This window comes from Monodelphis domestica, chromosome 2 (assembly GCF_027887165.1).
Source record: "Monodelphis domestica isolate mMonDom1 chromosome 2, mMonDom1.pri, whole genome shotgun sequence".
NCBI lineage: Eukaryota > Metazoa > Chordata > Mammalia > Didelphimorphia > Didelphidae > Monodelphis > Monodelphis domestica.
This window is the reverse complement of record NC_077228.1, coordinates 360,641,691-360,658,493: the sequence shown is the minus strand read 5'-3', so window position 1 is coordinate 360,658,493 and position 16,803 is coordinate 360,641,691. Positions and strand designations below refer to the sequence as shown.

General features: G+C 37.0%; 1 protein-coding gene across 1 annotated transcript in view; it reads left to right on the top strand.

Moving 5' to 3' along the window:
* The window catches only part of COQ3 (coenzyme Q3, methyltransferase), a 30,334-nt gene extending 21,425 nt beyond the window's left edge, over positions 1-8,909 (top strand). The window contains exons 6-7 of the mRNA XM_001377592.5: positions 2,364-2,523; positions 5,638-8,909. Coding sequence (XP_001377629.2) covers positions 2,364-2,523; positions 5,638-5,822 — 345 coding nt within the window. The 3' untranslated portion in view covers positions 5,823-8,909. The remainder of the gene's footprint in view (positions 1-2,363; positions 2,524-5,637) is intronic.
* Positions 8,910-16,803: the final 7,894 nt, after the last annotated feature.

Below are 16,803 nucleotides of genomic sequence, written 5' to 3'. Positions count from 1 at the left end.
TAAACCCTTGCCTTCCATCTTGGAATTAATACTATGTATTGGTTCCAAGGCAGAAGAGTGGTAAGGGCTAGGCAATGGGGGTCAAGTGACTTGCTCAGGATCACACAGCTAGGAAGTGTCTGAGGTCATATTTGAACCTAGGACCTCCCATCTCTAGGCTTGGCTCTCAATCTACTGAGTTACCCAGCTGCCCCCTCCCTTTTCTTTATCAGTTAAGATCATCTAGTAGATAATATAATTCTATTGTAAAATGCAATTTTTATAAGAATGCTAGAAATATAGAGGGAATAACTGAGGTAACCTTGTTTCAGGTCTTTCTAATGACCTGGCTGTGGCAAAATCCCTTAGTGCCTCAACTATTTTCTCTGATTTTTAAAACCTAAGCTTTCATTGGACACTTGTTGAATTTCCTTTTTAAGAAGCTCATAAATTGAAGTTATACCTTCTTCCTATGAAGGGAACTAAACCTACTTGCATCTCTCTCCCAGGGTGCATTTCTCATCTGTTTTTCTATGATAGGGTCCTCCTTACTCCCTCCTTTTTCTCCAAGTCTTCCTTGGGTACTTAGGACTCATTTCATAGTAGAAAACTGGGTATTTTATCCTAGCTCCTATGGTATTTGTAAAAAATCAATGATTTCATATTTCACAGAAAATCTTTTTATAAATATGAAGTTTATTGCTGTTTATCCCTTTATAACAGGATTCTGTTGTGCATAGATTGTTCAGGTCAATCAGTAATTTTTGCATAAGATGTTATTGAATGCTGGTACTTCACAGGGAAAAACATTATTAAGAGTCAGAGTAATTATTAAAAGCCTGATATAGTATGTAAAGTGCTTGTACTTAGACATATTATAATTCTTTCAGTTTTGTTTTCTAGGTTATTTTAAAAATGTTTTTGATCAGCATTTTAGAGCATCTTATTTCCTTATTTCTTTTCTATTGTGAACTTTATCACTAACAAGCACAAAAATTTCATTATGTGAGGAAGGAAGCTTGTTTGAGAAATTAAATTTCTGTTATGTATTTTTTTTATAATATATAAAGATATATACCTAAACAGACATATGATGATAACATTTGACCAAACTGGTCTTTGTATCATACATACATTTTCCCCTTTTGGTCTTTTAAAGAATTTTTTATTGATGCCCTTTTTTCCATGTCAATCATTACTCACTCACCTACTACCCTCACCTTCCCCCCTTCCTGATAAATGTCCTTTCTTACAACAAATATATGCCTAGGTTAGCAAAACAAGTCAGCTTATGTCTGAGAATGCATTGAGAATCTTGTTTGTAACCTTTCTGTCAAGATGTGGAAGATATCATTGTTGGTCTTTTAAAATTAGCATTGTTCCTATTTTGATCAGAGTTCTGAGGTCTTTTGAAGTTATATTTCTTCATATTGTTATAATTTCATAAATTGTTCTCGTCCTGTTCATTTCACTACATGAGTTTCTAAGAGTTTTCCTATGTTTCTCAGAACCTGTCATATTCATAATTTCTTTTGGTAAATAATATTTCCTTAAATTCATAGTACCATAATTTTTTTCTGCTACTCCCCAATTAATAGGGACCTGTTTTATTTCCTTTGCTACTACAAAAAGTTATATTGTGGATATTTTTGTATATGTGGATCCTTTCCTTCTCTCTTCATAGATTTCTTTATATATATGCCTAATAGTAGGCTTGCCAAATTAAAGGGTATATATGGTTTAGAAACATTTTAGGTATAGTTGAACCAGTTCACAATAGTTCTACTCATAGTGCACTAATCTGCCTGTTCTACTACAACTCTTCCAATAATTTCTATTTTCCTCCTTACTCTCTTTACCAATCTGATGAGTATGAGTGGAACCTAAATATTGTTTTAATTTGCTACTTTATTTTCAGGTATCATTTCAGAATCCAAATTAGAAAACATAACTATAGTTAGCTTTGTGAGAATTTTAAATTCAATACTAATAAAAACCTCCCTTTGTATAGAAAAATAATATTTGTTGATGTTAGCAAAGAGATGGATTCCCTGCCCAAGACAATGAATATTAATTTGATAAATTATGCTTTTCTGGTATTCATTTCAGCCAAAGTTATATTGGTTTTAAACTTACTATGAATCTCAATCCTGTAACCTAGCTGTGGCTTCAGTTTCCATACTTGTAAGATGGGAGGGTTGAACTAGATTATCTTTAGGGTCTTTTACAATTCTCAGTCTATGAAAATCAGGGCATTGGGTTAGATGACCTGCCAGAACCTTTCTAACTCATCTGATGTTTTGTGTTACTAGTGGGTTAACCTTGCTGTGGTGCTACATTCCCTTCTAAAATTTTTACTACCTTTTTTTTTTTGGTCTTCTTAGCCTGGAGGCTCTTTGTTCATCACTACAATCAACAAAACACAACTTTCTTATGCCTTAGCTATTATTTTTGCAGAACAAATTGCAGGCATTGTACCTAAAGGAACTCATACCTGGGAGAAGTTTGTTTCACCAGAACAATTAGAGAGCTTTTTAGAATCAAGTAAGTATTAATGCAATTGTACCAGCTTAAGTCCAAATAATTCTTCCTAAAATATAAAACCTTCTTAATCATGTGACTTTAATGAAGTCTTGTAATTTATTCCTTGCTACAAATAAAATGACAACACATATAGCAGTAAAATAGGGTCAAATTCAGTAGGAACCAACCCTCAAATTTAGGAGGCAAGCAGAGAAAGATAAAAGGGAAAGTTAGAAGGAGAAAAAATAACATGACTCTCTGTGTCATTCATCTCAACCATAAGCTGAGACCCAAGTTAGAGTTACTTAGGACCTCCAGAAAGTCCTAAAAATATCTTCAGGAGAACATCAAATAGAGAGGATTGTGCAGTGTTGAGAAGAGAGCTGGACTTGGGATGTAGGGGACCAGGATTCTGGTATTGGTTCTGTCTCTAACAAGCTTAACTTTAATCAAATCACTGAACTTTTTTGGGCCTCATTTTATTTTAATCATTTACAGGGGGCAAGTTGGCCTTCTTAGCCCTTTTTTGGTAATGGATCCCTTTGGTACTATAGAAAAGCCAAAAGCCTCCTCAGAATAATGCTTTAGAGTAACAAAATAAAATATATAGGATTATAAAGAAACCAATTGTATTGGAATATACAGTTGTTAGAATATTTTTTTAATGTCATGATGTCGTGGATGCTCCACTAAGAACCCCTGGTCTAATAAAAGGAACACTAGCCTTAGAGTAAAAAAAATGCTGCACAGTGGATATATATGTGACTTGGGCACAGATTCTCATGTGGCTCTCTTTTCTCCAAATTTCTAAGCTTGGCTTCAGTTTCCATACTTGTACAATGTGAGGATTGAGCTAGATTATCTCTAAGGTCTGCTACAATTCTCAGTCTATGAAAATTAGGGCACTGGGTTAGATGACCTGCCAGAACCTTTCTAACTCTACTCTGATGTTTTGTGTTCCTAGTGGGTTAAGACCATTGGGCCAGGGTATTTCCTCTTCACCTTCAGCACATGAAAGCCCTGGTGTCCAGTTGCACCCCTCTTTATTCATTTCCCCACTTACTTTTGTCCCCTCAGATGTTGAATTATTTCTAGTGTGGGCAAAACCTTCAGGCTAATCCCCTAAGTGGCCTATACCCATTGTTGCTAAGGATTATGGACTTCTTTTTAACAAAGGCTACCAAACCTTGAGTGTGTGAGTGGGAAGAACCTTCTACAATGTTGGACAAATTTGCACCAAAAATACCTAGATCAGTGGTTCTCAGCCTCTCAATCTGTAGCAATGAAAATACATAATGCATATCGGGTATTTACATTCTGAATCATAACTGTAGCAAAATTACAGTTTTGAAGTAGCCACCAAAATAATTTTCTTTTGTCACTGCAACATGAGGAACTGTATTGTGGGGTCACGGCATTAGAAAGGTTGAGAACCACTGACCTAGATGAACCTGCTAGGCTTCACAGCTATTTGACCATTATTAAATCCCAAACCACTTATTTTGTGACCATTGCATTTGTTTAGCATAGAGATTCCCAAATGTGTCATGTGTTGGCTACGTTGTGTGTTAATTTAAATGATTCAACTTCATAGTATTTGATGCTCCACTGTGGTTCAGACCCTCATTACCTCACACTTTGATTACTACAGTAGCCAGCTGATGAGTGTGCCTGGTTCAAGACTGTTCCCGCTCTATAATCTCTCCTCCCTTCAACTTCCAAAATGTGATCTCCCCCTGCAAACCCCCATTAAATTCATGGTTTTCCTATTGCCCCCACACTTTGGGAGCCATTCAGCGGTCTCCCTGAGGGTGAGTGCTTGGTCAATCTAGATGTGATGATCTAGTTGAGTAATGGGGATAAGAGACACTGTGTGCTCAGACCTACATGCTTAGGCATCACACAGTGTTCTGCCATAGCATGGAGGCTCATTTATTATATTAGACTGATGATTACATACTTCTTTGGCACACAATCAATTTTATGCATATATGTTTCCATGGAACTTAACAACAAGATGTGTAGCCTGCCTGGTTTTTGTCCATCAACAAATTTGTTGGAGTGTGGTAACTGTAAGGAAAGATTTATTATAGTGCTCAAGCATTTGGCCAATGTTTATTATGGGGCCTTGAAGTGTATCTGTGCTTGAGAGAAAGGAGGGTAATAAGCAATAAATCTTTGGACTTTAATTCTGTAAATGCAATCTTTTGGGGGTAATAACCTAGGGGTATTAAAGTGGTGTATATGTATATCCTATAAGTATTTGCTCTCATATTATTTCTCCTGTATTTGGGAGGAAACAATAATCACAACAAGTCCATTAGGAAGGGAAGTTGGAGAGAGAGAAGTCACAGAAGAGGGGCTTTGTTCTGGGGTGGGGGTGGGGGCTGCCTTGCAGATCATGACTCCCAAATTGTGACCTTGTCAGCCAGTGGGGCTCTATTGACTCCCTACTCCCACAGGCAAATACAAAATACTCTGCTTGGTGATTAGAGCCCTTCATTACCTAATCCCCACCCCTTGCTCCAGTCTTACACTTTATTCCCTAGCACGTATTCATGGATCCAGTGATGCTGGCCTCCTGGCTATTCCATGAATAAGACACACCATTTCTCAGCTCTGGGCATTCTCTGACTGTGCCCCATGCCTAGAATTCTTTCTCCTCTCCACTCTGACTACCAACCTCCCTGGTTTCCTTAAAGACCCAGACTCAATTCCTATAGGAAGCCTTCCCTAACCTCTCTTAGTTCCAGCACCTTCCTTCTAGTAATTATTTCCTGTTTGTCCTAAATACAGTTTATTTGTATGTATTTGTTTGCCTGTTGTCTCCCCCAATAAATTCTAAGCTCCTTGAGGGCAGGGACTGTCTTTGGTCTCTTTTTGTATCCCCAGCTCTCAGCATAGTACTTGCACTATTTTGAAAAATCAGAATCAAGAAGCTATCTTTGTAGAAGCCTCCTCTTAGATGAGATGTTTTTATCTGATTCATTAGAAAGCATGACCGCCTTTACATTCAGAAAGATAGAGATGTTATTTCAACCTTGCTTTTTCCTTACTGGTAGTTACCTCAAGATTTTAAGAACTTTGCTTGTTTTAAATTACTAAATTTGTTTTGTGGTTTGTTTTTTTTTTAAGATGGTCTTTTGGTCCAGACAATAATAGGGATGCTGTACAATCCTTTCTCGGGCTACTGGAGATGGACTGAAAATACCAGCCTTAACTATGCCACTCATGCTGTAAAATCCAGTGTACAAGCGGAAAATGAAGAGCACCATGCTAAGGCTCCTGGTGTACATGGCATGGGAGCATCTCAGAAATGAATCATTTATGTACCTTTTAGTTATGTTACTTGCTAGTCTAATGCTTTTAAATATTAAAGTTTTAAAAAATTAACTTTGTAGAAGGAATCATGTGGGAAATGAAGAAAACGGGAGTAAAGTTTTATTCAAAATTATAGTCATCTTCAAACATACCTGTTTTAATATTAAAATCTTAGTTTTGATAAAGTGATATATAAGCTAGAGGATTTTCTTCAGGTTGCATGTCTTCTACCCCCATTCTTAAAAAATATAATCTTTATTTACTTTAAATATTTCATTTTATAGAAATCTTTACTATAAAAACTTTGCCTTTAATTTAAAAAATTATATATCATATTTCTCTTCATTTATTTTATCTTTAAGCAGTTAAGCAACCGAGAGCACAAATTGGCAGATTTTTCCAGATTACATCCTTAAGTTAAATGAATGTTGTCTCAATTCATTGCAGCTGCTTCTTGCAACTTAGGGATTTCTAAAAAATTTAACTAAATTTTTTTTTTCAGTGAACAAAAAAAAATCTCTTTGTTCTCTCCCCTGCCTATTGGGGGAAAAAAAAGAAAAACAAAGCCTTTGTAACAAATGTGCATAGTGAAGCAAAACAAATTCCTTCACTGGTCATGTGCAAAAATACACATCTAAATTTGCACTTTCAGTCCATGAGTTCTTGGTACCATTGACCAAAGTTCTCCTCAAGTCTTTCAAATTTGCTTGTTTTTACAGGGTGATGTTATTAAATTGTTCTCCTGCTTCTGCTCATTTTACTCTAGATTAGTTCATTCATCTTCCCAGATTTCTTTGAAATTATCCTTTTCAGCATTTCTTCTGATATAATATATTCCATTAAATTCATATGCCATAATTTGTTCAGCTATTCCTCAATTAACGAGAGCTTCTTCCCTCCCCCTTTCCAGTTCTCTGTCACTGTAAGGAACTGCTATATTTTTGTACATATGAGACTTGCTGGAAAATAGGCACATAGATGCATTGTTGATAGAGCTATGAATTAGTCTAACCATTCTGAAAAACACTTGGAAATATGCCCCTGAAGTGACTAAGCTGTGTGTATTCTTTGACCCAGCTCTATCACTAGGCCTATCCCCAAAAGAGTTCAAAAGAAAGAAGGACCTAGAGATTGTCATAGAAGCCAAAAGCCAGTGAAGGATGTTAAATGCAATCCCCTGTTATTTGGCATCTTTTCATTCATATGAGGGAAAACCTTATGACAACTTTAAATATGTAAGAGCAGTATGCCTTGCTTTATCACATGACACAAGGATAACACCTGATCTCCAGAGGGGCATGATACATCTGTGACTTAGACATCTGGGTCTTGAGCTGATTGTTGGCAGAAGAAGAGGATGGATGATTATGTGAAAAGCTCCCTCCTGACTCAAAAGCCACATTATTCTAGGCTCTTGTTCCTTCTCTGTTTGATGTGGTTACCCCAAGGACATTGCTCAAGAAGATGGGAAAGGGCCAGGAGTTTGATAGGAAATGGCAAGGCCTTGTTTTAATGCAATTGATCTCCCATCTGTCTATTACAAGTAGATAGGTGCTAATTGACCCAGAAGCTGAAAGTTTCCAGCAAGAAAAAGAAAGGGCCCATGTCTGGTACAGAAACAGCCTAAAGAAAAAGGCTGGACCCCCAAAATGAAATTTTTTTTGGAGTACCACAGATTTTCCTTTTTTTTAGATAACAATCATTATTTTTGTATTAAAATTAGGTTTAAACTTTTAAAATCAATAAGTTTAGATACTATTAGCTGCAGCTTTTTACAAAAAGCCCACAAATGTTCATTGCGACAAGTGAACTGTATCTTTTTCTTAAAGGAGTTTTTTAATACAGTTGTACAAATTGCATTTTTTTAAAAAGCAAATTAATTTTACTTAAATCTAATTTGTGTACAAAAGTTTCTTAATAGTTACTCTTCATTAGATGTTACTAGTGAGTAAAAAAATTCCTTTTGAAGTACCTTCTGAATTAAGTATATAGGGTTCGAGGCTTGACCTGTGATTTTATTGCTTTGGGGAATGCCTAATTTCTTAACAGTGCGGTCTAACCTCTTATCTGCAATTTCTAGTTGGAGATACCTACCTAGAGCATGGAGATGTTAAGCTATTTGGTGAGGGTCCAGAGCCAGTATGTTTCAGTGAGAGGACTTGAATCCAGGTCTCCCTTACTTTGAGACCAGTTCACTAGCCACTACATTATTTGATCTCTCAAATATTGTATACTAAAAAATATACTTGGCAAATGGACACCAAGAAATAGCATAATGTCTGCTTAATAGCACTATGTATATGGTGAAGAATGTCACATCTAGAAGGTCAATTTATAGCTTTTCATCACTTTAAGTTTTTATAGCAATGGAATAATATTCATGCACTTCAGTCTTTTGGAGATGCTCATAGAATTTGAACTCTCTACAATTAGGAATCTTATCTTAATACTTATATTTGTGAGTCACATTTGGCTTTTACTCTTAACTGCTTCCATCTGCAGCCTTTCAGTATAATTTTAAATGAGGTTAAATCACTTTAACATGATTTTTTTTTCTTTAGCTATATACTACTAAATTAGGAGATTAAAAAAAATAGAAGCGCTTACTTCCTTATTGGTCCTTACTTGAAGTCGTGGTTCTTAAATGGAATAACTGCAAAAATAATGCCAATAACAAAAATAATGCCAATAACAATAATTATCTATTATATTTTATTAATTTATTGCCAATTTTGTTTTATTTCAGTTTTATAGATGCCTTTTGTTTTAGATCGCATTCATTTTTCAATATATGCCCTTACTCAATACATTGACTTTTCTCTTGAAGCAGAGGAAAAAAGTTAAGCAAAACTAATCAACTAATCAACAGAATAATTTCTACAAAATTCTTCATGCAGAATCCAGCTATTCTGTCTAGGCAAGAGATATGTAATTCATCACTTTTTCTCTGAGACCAATATTAGTCACAGTAATGAATGAGTTTGGTTGTGTTTTAGAGTTAATCTATTTATATTATTATAGTAAGGTGTATTGTTTCTGCTTCCTTCATTCTGTAACAATTCATAAATTCTTTCTGTTTCTCTGAATTGCTCATACTTCTCTTTTCTTACTGAACACATTCATATACAACAATTTGTTCAGTTCTGTTTGAGGCCCCCTGAGGAAAGCAGCCATGCTTGCCTGAGATTGCTGGGGCAATCTCTCACACAAAGGCACTGCTGCTCTCAGCCAGAGGTCATCGTTAAACCCTGAGTCCCCCCCTCACTCTGAAGAGCAAAGAAGTTCTTGTATCATCATGACTGAAAGTACCAAACCTGCCTTTCCCCAAGAACAGATTAGCAATCAGTTTCTCAACTTGCTTGTGTCTATAATAGCAACCCTGGTAACATTCATGTGTGAAGTCATTTTCATAAACATTCTGTGGGAAAGTAGCACCCCCCAAGAATGTAGTAATATTTTACCCTCTATAAAAGTCTTTCTCTTTGTCATAATAAACGAAGATCACAGCCCCTAGTCATGGTGCTGTGATTCTTCCGCGTGATTCTTCTCAGGCATGCTGGCCCTTAATCATTCCTGACCTCCTTATCTCACTTTCGCTCTGGCCACTAGTCTCCCTAGCAGGCTGGCTCTCCATGACTATAGTGGCCCTCAGATCCATTCACTTACCCCCATGCCTTCCACACTGACCCATGACAATTCCATAGTCAATAAATACCCATTTTGTTTTCAGATTTTTTCCTACCACACATTTGTTCACTTTGGAAGAGAGTTCCTATACCTACCTACTAAATGTGAATCTAATGAATATGGTCGAAGTTATTAAATTGTACCTCATGTAAAATCCATGCTGTTTGAAAAATAATTCTCAACTCTCGTGTTTACTAGAGTTCATATTCTCCAAGTTTAGAAATTATTGAAGATTCATTTATATCTGTTACTTGTGATTTACTTTGAATGAGGTATTTTATTTTAAAAGTTACTTTCTTCATATAATATAATTAGGATTGCTCCTGGAGCTAATTTTAGCCAAAATTGAATGAAAGAGTAATGGGCCCAATGGGCATCTTGATTTTATTTTTCTCTTAACGTGAATATTTCTAGAGAGCTGGCTGAACCTGGGAAATCCTAGCTGAAAAAGAAGCAGCTTATTTATAGTAAAAAAACAAACGGGGGCAGCTGGGTGGCTCAGTGGATTGACAGCCAGGCCTAGAGATGGGAGGTTCTAGGTTCAAATCTGGCCTCAGACACTTCCCAGTTGTGTGACCTTGGGCAAGTCACTTGACCCCCATTGCCTAGTCCTTACCACTCTTCTGCCTTGGAACCAATACCCAGTATTGACTCCAAGACAGAAGGTAAGGGTTTAAAAAACAAACAAACAAACAAACATAGGCAATCTCTTAAAGGCAGTGATTTAGAAATTTTAAAGAAACTACAAACCAATGGTCACTATCAACACCACGTATGCAACATACCCCTGATAACACAACATCTTCCATAAAGGAATGGTTAACTGAATTGTAGGAGATTTGTTTCTCTGAATTAGACAAATCTAGTAGAAAGATAAGCAAAAAGAGAGCATGGAGAGGAACAAACAGTAGGTAGATGGTAGCCTTAAAGGGAAAATGCTAGCAACTTGGAGGAGGGGGTAGGAATGGAACACAGCCCTAGGAAAGATCTGTAGAAAATATTTGAGTTGAATCTTGAAGGAAACCAACTGAAAGGTAGAAGCAAAGAGGAAAAACATTCCAGATATGAGACAGCCAGTGCAAAGGTATGGAAAAGGAGTTGGAGTGTTATTTATGAGGAATAGTAAGAAGGCTATTGTGACTTCTTTTGTGCATGGAGTTTAGTGTATAACCTCTATACCCAGGATCATTTGATTGGTTGTTTCCTCCCAGAATCTCCATTTTAAGGAAAAAAAATGCCCAAACCAGTCATGTCTTTATTCTTCAAGCTCCACTCTGGCCTGGATGTTCTCTACAATGTCCTGAAATGGATATTTCCTCTCCCTTTTCAGATTCCTTTCATTATGTGTTGTCTTTTTCCATTCCCAGGAAAATGTAACCTCCTCCAGGGCAGGAGAACTATCTTTCTGCTTGTATTTATATTCCTGGGGCTTAGCACAGTGCTTGGCATACTGTTACTTAGTTGTTGTCCTTGGTACTCAGAGGACCTAAATTACCTTACTATGTTGAGGTCAATGCACAATGTGTCTGACTGTGGCTGATAGGAATTCAAAAGGCTCTGCCACAGGTTGGGCACCATAACCCATATGAACAGTTGGGAGTAAACAATTACCAAATAACTTGTTGACTTACCTTGTTAAAAGACTGAAAAGATGAAGCAGTCAATTTGTGAAGAACTTTAAATGCCAAATAAGCTTATATAGGAGCCACTGGAATTTTTTCAGTAGGAGGTGTGGTCAAATTTATTCTTTATGTAAATCACTTTGAAGAAAGGATTAGAGTGGGGAAAGATTTTATTCTGGAAATCCACTTAGAAGACTACTACAATAATCCAGGTGAGAAGTTATGAAGAGCCTGAACTAGAGTGGTGGTTGTGTAAGTGGAAAGAGGTTGAAATGTCAAAACTTGGCAACTGATTGGATATGGTTTGGGGTGAGGGAGATTGAGGAGCCAGGATAATGCTGAGGTTGCAAACTTGAATGCCTAGGGGAAGGCAGTGATAAAGAATTTCAGCAAAGGGATGGATTTTAGAGGAAAGTTAACTAGTAAAATTTAAATTTAGGGTTTTATGCTAATATGATAGTTATAAAGTAATATTATAGTTTCTGAATTTAAAATGTAGCTTAAGTCAAAATGATTTTTAGCAACTTTATTTACAAAGAGGTGGAAAGAGTGAAAGTGGAAAAATGTAGCTAAAGAGATGGATTTTAATCAGCCTACCAGCTCTTCTCTGGTGAAGTGAGACTCAGCCCCACAGGGTCTTCCCCACATCCCTTATTCCCACATGGATTTCCTGGTAATCCTCAGCCAGAAGTCCTGGTGGTGTCTTCAGCCAGAGTTCCACTCACCCAACCAGCTGAGTAAGATCCAGGGAAAAGGTCTCCTCCAAACCAAGGCAGGGATCTCTGGAACCAATCTCTTCAGAAACCAGGAAAGGGATGTATCCAGACCATGTTGGTCTCTTCCTTTTATACTCCTCTTTTCCATGTCACTTCCTGTCATTCCCCCTTCACAGAAACCAATGGCAGTCTTTCAATTTGCCTAACACTACTCAAGGTGGGGGAACAGTAGTCTTTGGAGGTGTGAGCTTATTCTTGAGAACTCTCTTACTTAGTGGTAAGTAAAGGTGCTTTGAGTTCTTGATTTGATTAGCTAAAAATAGTTAATCCTATCTTCACATAGTTCTGTTTTGGATATATTGAGTTTGAGATGCTTAGAAGATATATGGTTTGAAATGTCCAATAGGCAATTAGTAAAATGGGACAGGCACTCAGGAGAGAGACTAGGGATGGATAACTAGATCTGGAAATCATCTCCGCAATACTGATAATTAAATCCATGGGAACTGAAGAGATTGTCAAATGAGAAAGTATAGCAAGAAAAGGTAAAAGACTAGGGCAAAGTTCTGGATGTGGGTGTGACATGGATGAAGATCTTCCAAAAAAGATTGAGAAAGACAGTCAATCAATCAACAGCCATGTATTAGGAAGAAAATCAAGAGATCACTCACAAAAGCCCATAAAGGAGAGAACATCCAGGTAGAGATAGTAAATAGTCTCAAATGTGACAGAAAGATCCAGAAGTATAAGAGGCTATTAGACTTGGGATTTAAGACATTGTTGGTAACTTTGGTGAGACCAGTCTTAGTTAATAAATTGAGAAACCAGATTTCATAGGGTTTAGAAAAGCAAAGTTCATCCATTGGATCCTGAGCCATCAGAAAAGAGTGAGGAGAAAGTGGAGGCACCTACTTTAGATTTTTTTTTTCAAGGAGTTTAGATGAGAAATGGGAGGAGTGATATAGGATGGAGATGGTAGGATCTAGTGAGGCGTCTTTTCTATATTTAAAATGTATTTTTTCCAATTACATATAACATTTTTATATATTTTTAAAACCCTTACCTTCCATCTTGGAATCAATACTGTGTATTGGTTCCAAGGCAGAAGAGTGGTAAGGGCTAGGCAATGGGGGTCAAGTGACTTGCCCAGGGTCACACAGCTGGGAAGTGTCTGCAAAGATTAAAATTTAGGGAGACTGAGGCAAGTAGAAATTAGTTTCTCTCTGCAAGGAGTATTATATTTTATGAGGTTTATTAAAGGTTGAGCATTTAAGAATATACAAGTAAGAAAAGGCACATGCCAGGTAGACCATAAGGTCCACCCAAAATTTCACTCACATCATGAGGCGCGTCTGTTTGCCAGTGGAGACAGGAAGTAAAGAGAGACCCTGTCTATGGGGAAGACCCTTTAAATAAAATTTTGCTCTCGTCCCAGGTGAGAATTCCGTGAGATTAGAGGGCATTCTGGGAGCTAGCAAGGACTCCTGGGGAATGGAGTCCAGAGTTCAAACTTCAATTTTACATTACCCCCGTTTGACCCTCTGGGAAGAAGTCTTTCCCCAAAAGATCATAAAAAAAAATCAATTTAAAGATTACAATAATTTGAGGATGAGAAAAAAAGAACAAAACCAATAATTTCTGGACGCATTGACAGAAAGCCAGTTAGGAGGTAGTCCTCTTTGGCATGAAAGTATACATACAAATAAATGTTCAATCAACTACACCCAAAGTTCATTTTTGTGCAGCTTGTGGTCTGGAGGCGTCTTCATGGTGGCTTCTCCAACAGTTCAGTTTCTGGGTTTGGAGAGGTAGCATCTTTCTTTACCTAAAATTCTTCTCAAAAGGAATTTAAACTTTGCAATTTAAATAATGATATATATTTTTTAATCCCCCTCCCCCTTAAGAGGGTGATTAAAAAAACAGGATCACTTAGGGATGCATGGCTGAGGTATGAGTATATGAATCAATTGGCAAGAGATATTAAAAAGATATCAGAAAAATTGAAATAAAAAAAGAAAATACTGGATGAAAATATAGACTAGCAAAATCTTATGTGTAAAAATTCCAAGTGAAAAGAAAAATAAATCTATAACAGGTCCTTGAATCAGGGCCCAATCAAAATGATTGAAGCAATGGTGCATTTACCCAGTCAGTAGCCAGGACTACAGAAAGGTACCACACTATGAGAGGCAGAAAAGGGGACCAGATTATAGGAGCTAAGGTTTTGGAGATACTCATCTGTGAGTATTTTCAGAGTGAGAGTGGACACAAGGAAAGCTTATGTCTAGCAATGATAAACACAGTAACCTCCAAGTCTTCACACTAGGTTTAAGACATTTGTATTGGCTTAGAAGTGCATCAATCCATCCTGGATTGGCTTTTCTTTGGCCCTGTGAAATGGCTCTTGTGTGTATCTCTTGTCCTGGAATCAGAATCATTAAGCAAAGTCCCATAATTTTTAAAAATAATTAGTGGCATTGTTTTTATAGTCACAAGCTTTTTAGGGCATGCATTTACAAATGTATTTCAAACTTATAGTACTGAAAAGTCAAAAAGTTAAAGAAAATCTTAATGCTGGTGACATGTGCTTCAAATATAAAAAGGAGAGAAAAAATAATAAAAAACAAATAGTATATTGCACATGTAAGAAAAATATAATAATAAAATAGCTTTAAAAATTCAAAAATATAGCTTATAATCATTGACACTCTGTGTCAGCTAAGAAAATATAAAATACAAGGCTTTCTCACCAAAAATGAGATCCATTTCCTCTTATATCTGGCCATGATCACTATGAGTAGAAGGCAAATGAATTGAACAAGGTAACAATTTTTCATTTTTAAAAATACAGTATTACAAATACATAGGTATCAATATCCCCCAAATTCTCAATAGCCCAAATAATTACAATAGCAGACAAACACACTTTCATATTTCACACAAGTTGCTGTATGGCATGTTTTAAAACCTATGAATTGATGGATATTTGTCACAAGTTTTTACAATCATAGCAAATCTTTCAACCTTGGTATTTAAACATTTTTAAACAAAGTAAAACTCATTTTGGGTTTAGAACATAATCAAGAAATCTATATATCATTCTGGTGGAAGTAAAATAGTGAGCTGAAGAGTATAAATAAAGGGATGCTCCTTTTTTGGAGGCTTTTTAGGGGTACAAATGCCCTGAGATTAACTGCCCCAACTCCATTCACATATTTAGAAATGCAGGAAAGTTGGGGGGTTATAAAATGTATTTCACTTCAGCTACTAGAGTGAGCCTTATACCTCATGGTGGGGGTAGGCAAAATAACCAGAGATTGTTTAAAAAAAATTACAAAAATCATATTTTAAAAAACCCTTAAAATCAGTTGAGATATTTAGCACATACAATTTTCCAAAGGTTATTATACAATTATAACCAGTCCTGAAGCCCATCTATCCTCTATGTGACAATTTACAAAGTCAAAATAGAAAGGCTGTTTTTTTTTTTATGTGGGCTTAATTGCAATAATATTTGTTCAGCACAGTTATAGGGGAAAAGCAACAGAATTTAACAGTAGTTAACTCAGTACATTAAATGAACAGTATAACAGAATAATATTGAATCCAGTAATATATGAATTTAAAATCACAAAGTTATATCTTAAACAAAACAATCAGGAAATGCAATAGAAATACAGAGATTTTTTATAAACCATTGAAGTCTGAAATGCCTTAAAATCATAACCTCCAGTCTTTAAAGTTCCTTAGGTGTGTGTGTGGTTTTTTTGTTTTTGTTTTTGTTTTTGCTTTTAATTAATTATCCATTTAAATGTCTATTGTCCAAAGGCAGAGTGGTAAGGGGTAAGCAATGGGGGTTAAGGGAGCTGCTCAGGGCCCCACAGCTGGGAAGTATCTGAGGCCAGATTTTAACCCAGGACCGCATGTCTTTAGGCCTGGCTCTCAGTTCGTTGAGCCACCCATTTGCCCCTTCAAAGTTAAAGTTGAATCTTTGGGCTGAATCTTTCTTCTGGCAAGCAGGTGAAATCAGTGAAATTACCAGAACAGTCAAAAGGTATTCTTTTAAACAGCCCATTGCTTAAAAGTCTGTTTCTTCCGCCCATGTGGTCAATACTGCGAGTTTGTTACCAGCTGGTAGAAATGAGTCCTGAGCGATCTGCTCCAAGGATCTGGGTGATGAATTGGCTGGGGTCATGCTTGTGGGTCTGGGGTGCATAAACAGGCAGGCAGTGGCCAGCAGATGGCTACAGGCAGGAACACAGGCAGGCAGGGCCGGGAGAGTGGGCACCAGGTGAGAGGCCAGGAGCAGGAGCCAGAGCCGGAGCGGGCTGCCGGGGTGGGCAGGGCAGGGACCAGGACCAGGGCCAGGTGGGCGGCAAACAGGTCAGGAGTGAGCCTGTGAGCTATCTAATGGCTGGAATGAGCAGCAGCTTTGCAAGGGTAAAAAAAAAAAAAAACTTGGCCAGAGAAATGTGGCTTAAAAAAAATCATTATCTAGGCTAAAAATTTTGAGAAGTTCTCATCCAATCTAGTGGTTGCCAACTGTAAAGATTAAAATTTAGGGAGACTGAGGCAGGTAGAAATTAGTTTCTCTCTGCAAGGAGCATTATATTTTATGAGGTTTATTAAAGGTTGAGAATTTAAGAATATACAAGTAAGAAATGGCACGTGCCAGGTGGGCCATAAGGCCCACCCAAAATTTCACTCACATCATGAGGCGTGTCTGTTTGCCAGCAGAGACAGGAAGTAAAGAGAGACCCCGCCTACGGGGAAGACCCTTTAAATAAAATTTTGCTCTCTTCCCAGGTGAGAATTCCATGAGATTAGAGGGCATTCTGGGAGCTAGCAAGGACTTCTGGGGAATGGAGTCCAGAGTTCAAATCTCAATTTTACATGTCTGAGGCCAGATATGAACCTAGGATCTCCTGTCTCTAGGCCTGGATCTCAATCCACTG